This window comes from Haliotis asinina, chromosome 11 (genome assembly GCF_037392515.1).
Source record: "Haliotis asinina isolate JCU_RB_2024 chromosome 11, JCU_Hal_asi_v2, whole genome shotgun sequence".
In the NCBI taxonomy this organism is placed as follows: domain Eukaryota; kingdom Metazoa; phylum Mollusca; class Gastropoda; order Lepetellida; family Haliotidae; genus Haliotis; species Haliotis asinina.
The window spans coordinates 30895707-30911893 of NC_090290.1; the positions used below are offsets into that span (position 1 = coordinate 30895707).

At 37.2% G+C, this 16187-nt stretch overlaps 1 protein-coding gene across 2 annotated transcripts in view; it reads right to left on the minus strand.

Moving 5' to 3' along the window:
• LOC137255733 (cilia- and flagella-associated protein 221-like) overlaps positions 1-16187 on the minus strand; it is a 252236-nt gene that overhangs the window by 54991 nt on the left and 181058 nt on the right. For both annotated transcript variants that reach the window (XM_067793233.1, XM_067793234.1), the window contains exons 17-19: positions 8505-8696; positions 8013-8165; positions 3495-3595 (exon numbers count right to left, since the gene is read on the minus strand). In XM_067793233.1, the coding sequence (XP_067649334.1) occupies positions 3495-3595; positions 8013-8165; positions 8505-8696 (446 nt within the window). The remainder of the gene's footprint in view (positions 1-3494; positions 3596-8012; positions 8166-8504; positions 8697-16187) is intronic.

Here is a 16187-nt window from a genome sequence, read left to right on the forward strand (position 1 = left end):
CTGATGAGGTTGCACCTACAAGCTAATGTGTGACTGTGGCAGCAGCTGTGTAGGTGAGACAATCCTCCCATTGACATTTGGCTTACAGAGTACAAAACTTTGGTAGAGAAATCAGATCTAAGGTCAGTCCTTTCTGAACACACTGTGAACAATCCATCACTCTCCATGGACTGGAAAAAAACAACCATCATAGGACTGAGCGTCCATGATTGGTGATGTTGCAAGATTTCAGTGTCTATCAGCATCAAATGACTAGCGACACAAATAAACTAAGAGATCAAGGGGTTGACCCACCTAATGCCTGGAAAAACTACCCTTTAACAGCATCATCTCTTCCTTTTTACTTACCCACATATTCCAATGTGACAACATACATCTGCTTTTGTATGTTTTATTCTCTTTCATCTCATAATGTAATTGATTCCACATTGAACCGCAATAAAAAACTGTCAATCCCTTTTTGGAATTTGTAATCAGTTGAATTCAATCACATGCAAATAATCATAATAATTGTTGGAAAGATTTCAAAATTGACATGTTTGATCATCAATATTTGAAGACAAATTTCAGACAATTACAAGACAAAATGATGACAGGTAGCATGATAGTGCGATCCGAAAGTCAATAACGCGCATGGCCCTCTTGAACATTGAAAACAGCGTTGCATTGTTGTTGTACATGGAGTGGATGAGACGGTTGATGAAGGCTACAGGAATTTACACCCAGACTCAGTGATATGCCTGAGAGAGTTCAGCCCCAGTTGTCAGTCTTGGTTGCACATCACTGAGCCTCTTCTAAATCTCATCCCACAAGTGCTATCAGGTTTTATCATTGCTTCATTGAAAATGTTTTAACTTTTTCACTGTAATGTTGGAATGGTTCCGTAGCTCTCGGTAAAGTTATGTCTGAAAAAGTTGTTTTAATCGCCAGTAAAACAGTAGGGGGTTCTTTCAAATGAAATGAATTTAAAAAAAAATGAATTTTGAAATTATCTATGAAAGTCTGATCAAGATCATTTGTTACACAGTGAATTTGTCAAAGTTTCTTCTGGAAGGAGATATTTATTACTGCGTATTGAACCCAACAGAGGTAAAAATACATTTATTCCTTGCAGCTCTCATCTTTTAAATGAGCATGAAACATTCATGTAGAGTGTGCTTCTTTGAGTACCACTTGTTTCTTGTTGTGTTGTTTGTCCTTTTTTCCCTGCCCCCTCTATACACAGCCAAGACAGTGAATGGGATTTTCTAATACTGCGTATTAAATCCAATATAGGTAAAAATACATTTATTCCTTGCAGCTCTCATCTTTTAAATGAGCATGAAACATTCATGTAGAGTATGCTTCTTTGAGTACCACTTGTTTCTTGTTTCTTGTTTGTCCAAGACAGTGAATGGGATTTCTCCAAGGAAATGCTGCCAAGATGAACCCACCTAGAACGTTCCCCAAAATATATGAACTTCCCAAAACTGCATCGTTCTCCAGTAGAGAGCCAAGGCATTCTCCTGATGTGCACCAAGAGATCAAATGGTGCCAAACCAAGGGCACTGAGAACAATGGGGCATCCTGTTTATTATCTCAGAGATTGTTGAAATAGAATTTGTTGTGTTTCCATGTTTCATTGTGTTCTATACTTTGGCACAAAATGCATGTGGACCCGTTTTTTTGCAAATAACTCTTCTTCAAATGATCCAATCAATCTCAAACTTTGCAAGTGGATGTTTTGTCAGATAACCTAATCACATTGTAAATCACTGATTTATGCATTTGTATGAAAGAATCTGTCCATGTAACTGTCCAGAAAGAAAGCAGCAGAACGCAGACTGCTTGCAGGGGGAGTGAGCCAATGACCTGTAACAGTGGTAATGTTGGGTCAGAAAGGTCAACATTGTCAATGTAGGTCATCTCTGCATGTGACAGGTTTGCAGAGGTGTTACAGGTCATGAATAGGGTAAGGTGGATGCCAACTGTTAACTATCATACAGACTTTGTTTCTCTGAGTTCTTCAACATGAACCACAAAACCCATTAGTGAGAATTATCCTTTAGGTTAAAATCTTTAATTTGTAAGGTTAATGTCATATTTTATTTATGCAGTACCTAACTGGAAATGCATTTAAAGAACAAAGAAAGTATATTTACACTAAATCATTAATCGGACCACCTATGGTTAGTACTCAACAACTTTTAAAGCCCCATTCCCTCGGACACAAGCACACACAATCATGCACACTCATTGAAGAAAAGATATAATGAAGACAAAAGTGTTATGTTTTGATGTCGTTCACATTCAAATCAAGCAATCCATTTCTAATAGCTTTAAGCATATAGATAGTTCATATTTATATTTTCATGATAATTTTATGTGAAAAGAGTGTTTCATGTTGCACTATTAGTTGTTGGAATTAGTCAGTGTTGTCATTGTTAAGAAGTTATATTTCTTTGAGCATATCTGGCTGGATACTATTATTATCTGTAAATATAATAAGAGAATTAAACTTCAGCATGTTCACTCCATTTTTCCACAGAGGAGTCATCAGTATCCAGACGAATGACAACAGGATTAACTGTTTGCTCCTTCAAGCCATCTTTGATCACTGGATCGTGTGGTACAGCCTCTTTCTCCACCTTGTTGACATGTTACATTACAAGTTTCTGGTTTGCTATCTTCTTGTATGTGTATCCAAATTTGAGTAGTTGTTTGCTTAGCATAAAAATTAGAAACATTAATGTCGTGATCCTCTGCAAGGATGTGTTTTAACTTTCTTGTGGACAGGTGTTCATTTCTAGCAAATAGCCGGCAAATGACATCTCTGATGACTCTGATGTCAAAAGAATCTAACTTTGGATGCCTACCTTTTTGCACAAGGTTTAGTTTATTAGTTGTTGGTTTATTTCTCATAATCTTTAGCATGATGTTCTTTTTCATGCCACGAGCAAAAGATGTACGTTTCATGTAATCCGACACCTTATAAATCGGTTTGCTATGTTTGCTCTCTTTTTAAAAAAAAATAAACACCTTTCTAATCAAATGTTTAGCCTCATCTGAATAAGCTTTCATGATGACAGCTAGAAGTAGTCAATGTGAATGATCCAAACGGTCTATAATTGTGCAATGAACAGGTAATTATCGTGAACAGCACATGCATTTACCTTTGTGAACCCAACACTGCTGCTCTTACAGGTTATTGGCTCCCTCCCTCTGCAAGCAGTCTGCGTTCTGCTGCTTATTTTGTTGACAGTTACACAGACAGATTCTTTCATACAAATGCATAAAATTGGTGATTTCAATGTGATTAGGTTGTCCAACAAACATCCACTTGCAAAGTTTGAGATCCACTGGATCACTGGACAAAAAAACCCAGATTCACATGCATTTCATGCCAAACTATAGAATCTGTGTCTCTCCGAAGGAAGTGTTATCCTAAATATAGCGTATGTTATATTTCATCATTTTTTACATGACATGTTATCTTGGTCATAGTATGTACTTACCACCTGGCCACCCAAACAGCAGAGAGGGTTGGTGTGTTGCTGAGAGAAGTGAGACCCTGTGATGGGAACTTCTTCCATCCCATTACACCACGTACAACATCCTGTTAGATGTACAAGCATACTAAAGAGACAGTTTAAATGCAGTTTTTAAAAACAATAAACTGATAAATGTTACCCTGTCTGAAATTACCTTAAAATTCAATTGTAGAAAATATGAAAGTGCTAACAAGGCCTCTGAAACCAGAAGCATATCATTCACTGCCATTTCCTGGTGAGCCCAAGTCATCTTAACAAAAAAGAAAAGAAGGACATCCCTCAATCCCACCACCCAAAACCCCCACATACCTTCAGTCTAGGGAAAAAAATGCTTACAAAAATCATATGTAATACTAAAAGCACCTTGCTCAAGCTAATATAGCAAGTCCCATGCTGTGAACAGCAGGATGAATCTGAGGATGGAAAGTATTTTCTCTGCAAATTACAGAGAGTGATTGTCAGTGTCAGCAAAGAATGGAATGAACTAGTGAAAGGCTGACAGTCAGAAGGTACCTTACAGTTACCTCAATTGGTTGTTGACAAACTTAAGAGTGGGTGAGTTTGAGTTTTGTTTTATGCCACTTTTGGCAATATTCCTGCAATATCAAGGCCAGGGACATCAGAAATGGGCTTCACACCTACCTATTTGCAGAAATGAACCTGTATCTTCGGTGCGATGAGCTTCAACCCCCTGGATGCCGAGGTTTTTTTTCAGGCGCACATTTTCGTAAGGTTTGAAAAGTGAACGGTGTGCGAGATTTGCGCTCGCGTGGTACTGGATCTGCGTACGGCTAAAAGCTTGCCCGGAAATGTAGAATATTTAATTTCCTATCCTTTGGTATAAATATAACTGCGGCTACCTCAGGGGTTTGAGAAATAGACACTGCTAAAAGTTGTACAAAACTTTTTTGCCTGTTGAAAAACAGTAAATTTCTCCGTTTTTAATCGTGCTTCAATAAAAGCACTCTGCTACGATTTTTTTAATTTGGCATCTTTACGGAAAGTGTGAGTGGAGAAAATACAGCTTGATATGTCAACGACATAAGCCTATATGAAATGGATGTATGTGCTAATGTATAATGTCATACTCACGAAATAAAAAATAACCTGCAATAAATGTCAAAAATTGATTTTCTTCTATGACGTCAAACGTTGACAGAGAGGTCATGTACATATAAAAATAAGGGGGCATAACTCAGCTATGGTTTACATTAGGTCAATGTAACTCAGATCACATGGAGAGAATTTGCTGTGGATACGGACAGTATATTTCCGTTACGTTTTGTTCACAGTGAACCAAACTATTCCAATACAAAGTTCCCCAATGTGAGAGGATACCTTTTGGTAGTTTCGCAATTTGTAAGGAAAGATGCCAGTGCACTACATTAAAAAAGCAGGTAATACCGACTTGGATTTCCCTATCCGATACATATTTTAGTTATTAGATTCCCATATTCTCTTGTTTGTGTAGATGTATTTTTATTAATTTTGCATCATTATTAACGAAGTAACAGCCACATTTTCAAATGTAATGAAATAACTTAAAATAATGCGACATTTTAGTTGACTTCACGACACATTTTGTGCATTTTGTGACGTTGGAAAAAGACAACTATGGTTGCTGATTAGTATATATCTAACCTAATTTCCACTCAGTGTGTAAACGATCTCGGCTTTTGTGTCAGAATTCAACACTTTTTAGCCAAAATATATAAGAATGGTTTTATCACTGAAATAGGGTCCTGAATATATCAACAGTTACACGCTTTTACTGCATATCTTCTTGTGAGCAATACGCGCCTGTCTAGCATCAATTTAGCGTAAATCACAATTTCACGACACATGAATATTCATTTAGTATTCATTTAGGAAATAGACTTTTCTTCTTATGATTATGAAATCATTTCACTTCATAAGTATGCAATGCAAGGTACAAAGAGATCACTTTTTCAGTACAGAAGTATTGTCCAAATTAAGACATGATGTGGTTTATATATTTTTAACAATTTTCATATAAATATTGTTTGAGTTAGATATTCTGCCATCAGATATATTTTAATCGAATTTGAATTGACTTTATGATAAAAAAAAATGATAATGAATCATGAAACGTTTTTGACAAACTCGCACCTGGTCAGTCAATATTCATAATTGTTTTGTCTATAAAAACGACACAAACCAATACAATGAAGAAGACAATTCCTTTAAATAGCAGTATGTGTGCCCCTACATTTCATAAAATGTACAAATAATTTTCATTAATATTATCAGTTTTACTTATAAGTTGGAATTAAATCACTGTATATTAACCTGTTCATATGAAACTGCAATATTTGTCCCAACATATTGAATATTGTACATCACGGGAACTAAAGCACATGTTGCACTTATGGCTACGTGTGATCTTCCAACACTTGTGTAGAGGTTTGAAATGTGGTATAGTACACTTACTGAGTCAATTTCCCATGTAAATATTATTCAAACAATCAAAAGCTTTCAAAGAATAAAAACGCATACCTTATATCCACATATGATATGGTGTTGAACATGGATATATGTAGTACTGAAATCAGTTTCATGAAAAAATATCGGAACGTTACACAAAATATACATCACAATACTAAAACTGCAATCGGAATGATATGGGCATTGTGCTTACTCTTGTTCAACCGACCTTCACCTCAAAGAAATTCCCTAATATGTGCAACAATGTTGACGTGTGACATCACTACTGATGACCAATTTCTTTCAAAATGGCGGCTTCGCTGACAAGGGTACACAGGATTTTGCGAGGACGTTTACCTTGATTCACGGATGTTTGGTACATAAATGTGAGATGTAAGTAATCAGAATTATTCTGACTATCTGTGTATTGTTATATGTTTTTATTGTTTACATTGTAAATGACGGAAGAAGCCAGGAATGCCGATAAGTACTGTTGCCGTTCTGCGTGATTTTGCGTCAGTCATGGCGTCACGCTGCACTAAAAGTTTGACAGTTTCTTGTGAATTACCCAATTATTTCATTGTGTCTATTTTTAATTTGCTATTTTTTTGCTACGATACTCTTCCCCTGAATATACTAAGCGTATTGAGCCATTGTAAGCTATGATTAGACGGCTGGATGTTGGAATATTACCGAAAATGCTACGAAGTGTAAAATTTGATTTTTTTCTTTGTTTACATTTCAAACAAGCGCTGTCTTTCGAGCACAGCATTCGTTTTCACACCAATTATCTTTCGTTTTGTTTTACCTAGGGTATTGGTATTGGTGACAAAGACCATTTGTAATGTGATTCTAAGATGTGTGGGGAACTCAATGATGTATTTGTCGCAGCTGACTATGAAATATACGTGACGTTATAGGCGTCTCAATACCGGCCTTCTCGAAATGTGATTTTGTAAACACTAACCAATATGGCGGAAAGTGCACTTCGGCGTTCGTGTAAGTGTATTGTCGAAAACATCCCAACCGATTCTGGGTTCATCGGCGATGTTTCAGAATTATCATTACTGGTTACATTAAACTTGATATCAGTAATCATTAATATGCTATTTTTGAAATTCAATACTCCCAGTAATTATCCGATTTTCACATTTCAAAACATACTGCAAATAACGCTGTGAATGTCAAATTTGTACAGTTTGAAAAATTACAACATTTACGATGAAACCTATTTTGAAAGGCAATTTTAAGCACCTTAGCTTGGTCTGAGATAATAGTGGATGGTATCAAGAAACAAGGAATTTTCCGCAGAATCCCAAACTGTGAAGTGTTTATACATGCGTGGTATATTTAGAATTTTATTGGACTTCAAAGTGACGGATGTAAAGGAGGGAGATATATGTCCCTGTGGCATCCAGGGGGTTAACCACTAGACCAACTCTATTCACTAACTCTATTCACTTATTCATCATTAACCTGATGAAGGAGCAGGATGGGTTTCAAAATGTTGCAACAAGGAATATTGAAGTTGTCATCCATGTATTTCTATGTGTTCACCAAACTTCAACCAGGTAGGATAACATGTTTCAACTATCACCCTCTTATGTAAACACTGTTTAAGCTCGTAATTAACATGTCATGAATATTTCACATCACTGTTAATAGTTCTATATCAAGCACAGTCATAACTACAATGACTGCTAAAAATATTACCAGTATCTGTTCAACATAACAAACAACTTAGTAAACTGTTACTGACAGTTTTACTTTGTGGTGTTGTTGATTTATTTGTCAGTAAAATTTGTTGCACCACTGAGTCAAAGTTAGTAACAGGCTCCAAGATGCTTTCTGGGATTTAATTAACCTGCTCCATGTGGCTGAATGTGCAAACCCCCTTACCACAACAACTTGCTCTTCTACTTATCATTTTTAACTATGGATTATAATTGATACTGTTACCCCCAAGTTCTCTGATACACATACTTTCTGTACATCATAATAAATGAAAACCATTCTGGTGGGAGCAAGTGGGCTCACCTCTCTGTCCAGATAGTGTCTCTGTGTGGAGGCATGTGGGTTAGTCATAAAATCTTTCCTGACATAGCGGGGAAGGGGACACAGATGGAAGTCTGGGTCAACTTCAGCATATGGAATGGGAGCCTGAAATACCTGTAACCCTGGGGCTGGATTCTGAAATAGATTTTAAAAAACGCAGCTCACAATTAATCATTACACTTACAAAACATATGCTCAAATATACTCCACATGTATGCATTTAAACTGAGTAAACCTGTTGTTGTTATTATGGTGGCTGTTACCACTATGTCAGCTTACACATTAATACTTTAAACAGACGGCATAACATACTCTATTTATTTCACAAAACAAATTCAGTCAATCATATATATATATATATGAGCTGCCAACAGTACAACCAGTGAACACAATTTTCAGAAAGTCAAAAAAGTAAACTTTACATGTGATATTTTAGGTTTACTTCTAAAAAGTAACTTCAAGACCAATACTCACAAATATATGAAGAGGAGGATATTCGATGGTTTTAAATAGTGCTTCCGGGGGAGCTAATGTCTCTCTCTTGGTCCTCTCTCCTAGCTCATGGCTGGTGTTGGCAATATCTGCAAGTGCCATATCATCTACTGGTTTCTCCTCCAAATAGGAACTCTCCGTGACCACAACATCTGATAATTTGATTACCTCATCCTAAAATGAGGACAGAATGATGTAATTTTCTGAATAAAATTGATATTTCATACTTATTTTGACTCATGCTTAGTATGCTTGCCTCCCTCCTTTATGCAAATGATTGTGGAACACTTGAAATTCCTTGGTTTGATTTGGTCACATGACCGGCCATGCTTGCCACTCTCTCAGAATATAGCCCGACACATGAACTTATAGGGAAATCCAACATGCCATAAGTGGGGAGGTTGGGCGAGCTTGACATCATGATCATGAGTCAGGATAAGTATAAAATATCAATTGTATTCACAAAATTACATATTTTTCATTATCCTGACTCATACCTATTACGCCGATAGAATCTGATGGAATTGGTGGTGGGTCAGGCCACGTCCTGGATTCTCTGGCTGTCTTTTATATATCTTGTATTTCCTCCCATGGGAACTAAAACAGCACTATGTCAATCCTGCTCTTTCAACTTTCATCTGCTAACTCGAGGGTACCACATTGTGTCAGGCTTCTCTTCTTGTGAAGTGACTGCTTACATCTTCATGTGAATATATAGATCTACTAGTGTTAGTTATCTGGTGCAACTCTACATCAAGATTTTCTCATCAAGACGTGTTGCGACTCTTCCTCATGAACGAGTATCTTCTGTTTACAAGTACAGGGTCATAAACACTCATGTTAGCCTGTCCTAGATATACACATGGACTCTCAACCATTTACTCTTCAGAGTGTTGGTCTCTACAAGTCATGCAATAAAGGGTGAGGTTCACTCACCAACAAGTGGCCCTAACTCGCAAATGCCTGAGACCTGCTTAGTGGTGACATCTCTGAGATAGCGGTTGGCAAACACTCTATCAGATATCCAAAAGCAGCCATCCATTATGGCTTGAGTGAGCAGTTTCCATGTACAGCAAGTGTAGACACCAGAGCTCTAACTTCATGTGGATTCTTGACCCATGGAGACTCAAGCCCTGCTGCTTTGTAGGCCGTTAGTATAAACGGCTCTCATCCAAACTGACATAGTTGTCCATGAGACTTTCGTAGGTATCTCTCCAGATAAGGGGATGAACAGGTGCTTGAATTTCTGTTTTCTAGTTTTAGTTCTTTGTATATATATTTTCAAGGCTCTGACTGAACAAAAGGATAAGTCCAGCATATCCTCTGGACCAAGGGCTGTAGATAATGCTGGGATGTGGAATTGTCTGTCAGGCTGACCAGGCAGGTGATTCTTTGCAATAAAATCCCATCTAAGTCCTAAATGTATGATATCACAAAGTCTTGTGTCAAATTGTGTTCGTCCAAAGTCTACTGAATGTATTTCCAACATCTGAGTAGTTGTTGCAAGAGCAAGCAGAAACAGCGTTTTCTGTGTTAATAATTCAAAGGATGTCTGCTCACAAGTCAGATGTTGCAAAACGACATTAAGATCCCAAGACGGTGCCTTAAATTTCTTTTGCTAGTCTTCTAACTTGAATGAGCGTAGTAGAGCTAGTACTTTCGTCATCAAGTAAGTTGACTGTGTTGAACATTTCAATCATTTAGTCTGTCATAGATGACATATGCACTCTAGGATGTGAGGCCTTTGACGCAGTGAAACCCTCTGCCATGCATGTCTCAAATCTCTGCTATTTGTCGTTATATAAAGTGCAAGTTAATCTGTGTAAAGCAAAGGTTACTGTTTTTGTCGCTCTGGCAGAGTATCTTCTTTTCTTTCGGCAAGTTTAGATATGGTCCATGTGAAGCTGGAATGCTGACAGATGCCTATGAGCTTGCTTGCTGGCCAACAGTTTGATTTTCCTGATTACATGTGGCAGTAGAACTGAAGGTAGGAATGTCTTGTCCTGCTCATGATATACTGAGAGCACTTGTTGCCCATGCTTGCGAATTTGGCACTGGAGAGATGAATGTTGGTGTCTGTTGAATCTTGTTGCAAACATGTCTGTGTGTGGAGATCATAACATCTGAATGATGGGACGAAACACTTCTGGGTGTAACATCCATTCAGTCGGAGATGGTTGTAGTGGACCAGATAGAGTGTCTGCGAAGACATTCTTCGCTCCTGGGAATGTGACATGGCTTTATGTAGATGTTCAGGTCATAGATGACGCTGAATAATTGGATTGTGAGCTTTAATAGACATATCAATCTTGTTGATCCTTGTCTGCTTATGTATGATGCTACTGTGGAGTTGACCATGTTGACCATCACCATTTCGTTCTTCAGCATCCTTGACCAGTGCAGTAAGTTGTTCTTGGCTCATACATTTTCCTGTTGCAAGTGTGTTGTCGAGGTGGGCTCCCCATCGTAAAGATGAGTGTTGCAAGACAGTTCTGTCAAATAGGTTCCTCCGCAAACATTCGATTTGTAAGTCCACTACACTTGGTATGGCTTCAACTTGTATGGCAGGGCTATTGGATCTGAGCTGTCCAGGGGAGCAATCAGAAATTGCTGTAATGGGTGCAACTGTAGTCATCCCCTGTGGGTCATACCCTGAGCTGAGGTGAGTAGACCGAGGAGACTTTGCCAAGTTCATAGTGTTAACAGATTGAGTATTACTTGAGATATCATGGCTTGAATCTTGACCCAACGATCCTCTAGGACAGCAATGTGATTCAGAGGTGTGATGAACTGTATTCTCAGAAATTATATATCCTGTTTCGGTTCCAACTCTTATTTCAGTAGGGTTACTTGCCATCCCTGTTGTGTGAGCACCCCTGCGAAACTTAGTTCATCAGTTCATGTAGACTTCACGAAGAGTTCATGAACTTACTTCATGAAGACACACTTCATGAAGACTACGTCAACTTCATGAAGTAATTTCACACTTCATGAAGTTTTGTTACTTCATGAAGACGTATTTCATGAAGACTTCTTCAACTTCATGAAGTTATTTCACACTTCATGAAGTTATATGTTACTTCATGAAGTTTTTGTTCATGAAGTAAGTCTAATCTTACAATCACTACAAATTTCCACAGTAAACTACATTAAAGAGAAAATACAGAATAAATATTACAAGCTACAATTCTTTTATTCATGTTAGATAAGTTGTTATGTAAACGATTACAGATGAGGCATAAACGCACTTTCAACATATTTAATTAAGTTTAAATTATCTGTAAATCCTATCTCTCGTGGCATTACTAGTGTTTGTCTAGTAACTTTTGTTGTTGTTTCATAATATATACAACAAACAATGCATGAAAGAACACTAAACGATTCTGTGCCTAACAGGAGTTGTTTCAGTAACATAGGGACAGTTCAAGGTAAAACTTACCTTCTTAAAATAGATGGGTAACCAGTTGGTACTGTGGAAGTTTTCTACTTGTCTTCCTTATTCATATTTACTCCATAATGTAAAGTTTTCCTGTCAAAATCGTCTCATTTCTTTGAATTTCTCCCGTGATTGCTCACGATTGGACATGCATGCAGATACTTTACTATCGCAAGAACATCTTCCGCAAAGTTTATAACGAAGCAAAAACATAAAACAGTCGACTCGGTACTAGAAATAAAAGAAATGTGGAAAAATATTTTGATATCGCCATGCTTCTGACAGCTTTCTTAACCCGCAAGTTGATCTTCTCGTTGAAAACATTCAATGCTCTTGATTTTAGAACACATTCCACTTTCACTCCCTGTCCAGGACGATATGACCCTAAAAATACGTCAGTTTAGACTAATGAAATAAAATTTACGACGGGGGACATGTGCATGAACTATTCTTCCAAGTTATGATCGACATGTTTTTACGGGATCCCCGCCGTTGACAATAATACGACATGTATATTGACAAGTTCTAATTTCGACATCGATACCTAAATATTGTAATTCCTGCCATTAATTCTTAATAAGATGAAAAAATTATACACTGTTGGTATGATGAAGTAACTTTTGCGCCAAAACTGCCACGCCCTTCGTTCTTCCGAAATTTATTGCGACTTCAACAATGGATAACAATAATCATACAGCTTATTTTATTTATAGACACGATTTATTCCTGATCTAAGGGTATATATTTATACTTAATTTTTCTTTTCTATCCAAAAATGTCTTTTCTTCAAACTTGCAACATTCGATATGGAAAGATGCGACCGTTTCCCGGCATGACGCCATTGCTGCTGTCTTCCAGAGCGAGAGTGAGGCAGAAGGCGCCAAATGCAACTTCGCCAACAGACAACAATTCAGGCGATGAATATCACTAATGAATTTGCGATTCGCGCATTTCGTGGATAATACAACGATGGATATGTCAAGAACTGACTCAAGATAAAGGTATGGACTAGATTAACTGCCTATGGATGCATCCCAAGTTGATTTCCATGAGCGGTACGTAAATAACAACAATTTTGAAATTATTTTGAGTGCCGGAATGTGCATATACAAACATAGGTGAAGGGATAAGCAACTCTCTTTGAGGAGAATGACAGAAATATTTTTTAAACATATAGCAGTGTATCAAGTGTTGTTTTTACACAGTGTATGTCTCTTAGTCTCAAACAGAAAATCAGTAATGTGTACTGAATGATAATGTGAACTTTGTGTATGATGGGACTTATACAAGGTGCTAGTTTGGTGCTAAGTTTGTTTGGCTTAGATTATAAACAACAAAATAAATTCAAATGAAAAGGGAGATAATTGCTATAGGCACTTTTATGGATGTTTCATTTTTCTCTCTGTCATTTTAGTATTCATTTTTGGAATAATCACCGATTGTAAATTAAAAGTGAATGTGCCACAATGTTGAGTCATTTATTTGAGTTGGAAATAGGTTCAGTTACATGAAGATACGTTTTTCTATTTTATGATGTGCTGATTATTTTAAGTGTTGGGAAATGCAGATATTTCAGAATGTATTTGATTATGAATGTAGACTAGTGATGTAGAAGCCAGATTTGTTACTTGATATGGACTCTTTGCATTAAAAAAAATAATTTAAGGTCATCAGTGTAAAATTAAATTATTAAATTTTTTAAAATAGTTTAAACTTAATCAGGTGAAAAATTATCTGAAACAAGTTATATATACTTAACATTTTGAGCAATTATTTTTTTTTAAACAACAAAGTTTCAGTATTTGCTTTATAGCCTCTTTGAAATGGAAAGACTATGATTAAATGTTGTTGGTTACAATGTTTTCAGATTTCCACGGGGCGATTCTGAGGAAATGGTCCTAATCATGCAAATGTTGAAATACAAACATGAAGTTGTGCTCGATGATTATATTCCTGAGCCAAAGTGTTCACACTTCACACTGAAGACTTGGGTTTGATTCGTCTCATGAGTACAATGTATGTAGCCCTTCTCTTGGGTTCCTTGTCGTGATATTGCTGGAACTCAACTCACTCAGTCACTAACCATTCTTAAACCAATGTGGGCATCTTCACTGATGTTACCACTGCTCTTCCTGAAGGTTCTTCCATCCTGTTTCTTCTGAGATTAATTGTGATGCCCCATGTACAACTTCCAGCCCTGTCGTAAATTCTCTGTTGGTTGTGACTCTCATTGTCTACTTAAAAAACATATAGTTTGAAGGGATTACACTTTCTGAAATTGTATATTGCAATCTACTGCATGAAATGGTGTTCCTAATAATTTCATTTTCCTGGATACAGACTGATTGACATCCAAGCTGTAGTAAAGATATTAGAACAAGTATATATGGATGACAGCTTCTTTAATTCTAGAGCACAATGTTTGGATACAGGTTCTTGTGTTGTTTTTAAATAATTAATCAGAATTTTCTGTGGAAGATTTGATTAAAAAGGAAATCCCATCAAAATCTAGTTTTCTGTTTGTGTCCTCTTTGCTGCTTGATATCTAATTTATGTTACATCTATTGGTGATGAATTTATATGTTGCCTGCCAGCTTGCATGGCATGGTCAGATTATGTTACTTGTGTTGCAGAAAAAGGCTGAAAACGCTCTTCAGGAAGTCTTCATGAACACTTCAGGGGGTCTTCATGAACTCTTCAGGAAGTCTTCATGAAGTAGATGTCTCATTTAATGTTCATGAATTCTTCATGAACTCTCTTCATGGAGCATCTTCATGAACTTCATGAACTGATGAAGAGACAGACAAATTTCCCTGTCGAAAAGATCATGAATTCTTCATGAAGTATCTTCATGAACTCTTCATGAAGTATCTTCATGAACTCTTCATGAAGTAGATGTCTTATTTAATGTTCATGAATTCTTCATGAAGTTTTCAAGTGAAGGAGTCCATGTCCACGAAGGCACTTTGTGACTTCACATCATCCCTTCTTGGGAAGAAGGACTCTCTTCCACACACTTCAGATGTATCATCTCTTACAGAAGAATTTTGTAGTCTCTTTTCAAACAAGATTACCAAGATCCGCCTGAACTTAGATGGAACTGTCCCAGCCTCCATTCCACAACTCTCACATTCCTCTTGTCAGGCTCATCTTGACAACTTTATACCCTTGAGTGAGGCTGAAGTTAGAAAAATCATTGCTCAATCAAAACAAACCTATTGCATTCTGGATCCCATTCCAACATGGTTTATGCTTGAATTCCTGGATATTCTTTTGCCAGTTTTTTACCAAGATGATAAACCTAAGTCTTTCCGTTGGTTATGTCCCATCTTCTTTAAAAAGTGCTTCAGTGAAACCGATACTGAAGAAGAATGGACTAGATACCGACAATCTAGCTAATTTTAGACCCATATCTAACCTTTCCTATGTGTCAAAGCTCTTGGAAAAGGCTGTCAAGATTCATCTTGTGACACATCTCAGTGACATGGGCCTTTATGATTCTTTTCAGTCAGCTTATAGACCAAATCATAGCACAGAAAAAGCACTGATCAGTGTCATGGATACTCTACTTGAACAGCACACTCGGGGCAAGTTAGCGTGTTTGTTCTTCTCGATCTGTCTCCCACCTTTGACACTTTAGACCACAACACGTTCATTGTTTTGGGCTATGTGGTTATGTGTTAAAGTTGTTTTTATCATATTTGGAAAACAGAACGCAGTTCGTCCTCATTGATGGTGTCCAATCAAGTTTACATGAAGTTATTTATGGAGTTCCACAAGGGTCAGTCCTAGGACCCTTGGTGTTTACTCTTTACACGCATAACCTTGGTGAGCTGATCAACCAGCATTCTGTAAACCACAACTGCTATGCGGATGACACTCAGCTTCAGAGATCATTTTTTCCTAATCAGTCCAAAACTCAGATAGCTCATGTTTTAGAGTGCATTTCTGATGTGAAATCCTGGATGTCAATCAATAAACTAAAACTGAATGACAACAAAACTGATATCTTGCTGACCGGGTCAAACATGAATCGGGCCAAGGTTAAAGTGGACTCGATCAAGATTGGTAATTCTGTGCTATCTTTCAGTAAAACAGTAAAAAATCTTGGGGTCATCATGGACTCAAACCTTTCTATGGAGGAACATGTAAATACCGTATGTCGCATATGCTCCTTCCACATGAGGAGCATTGCCAACATCCATCACCTGTTGACATGTGATGTGTTA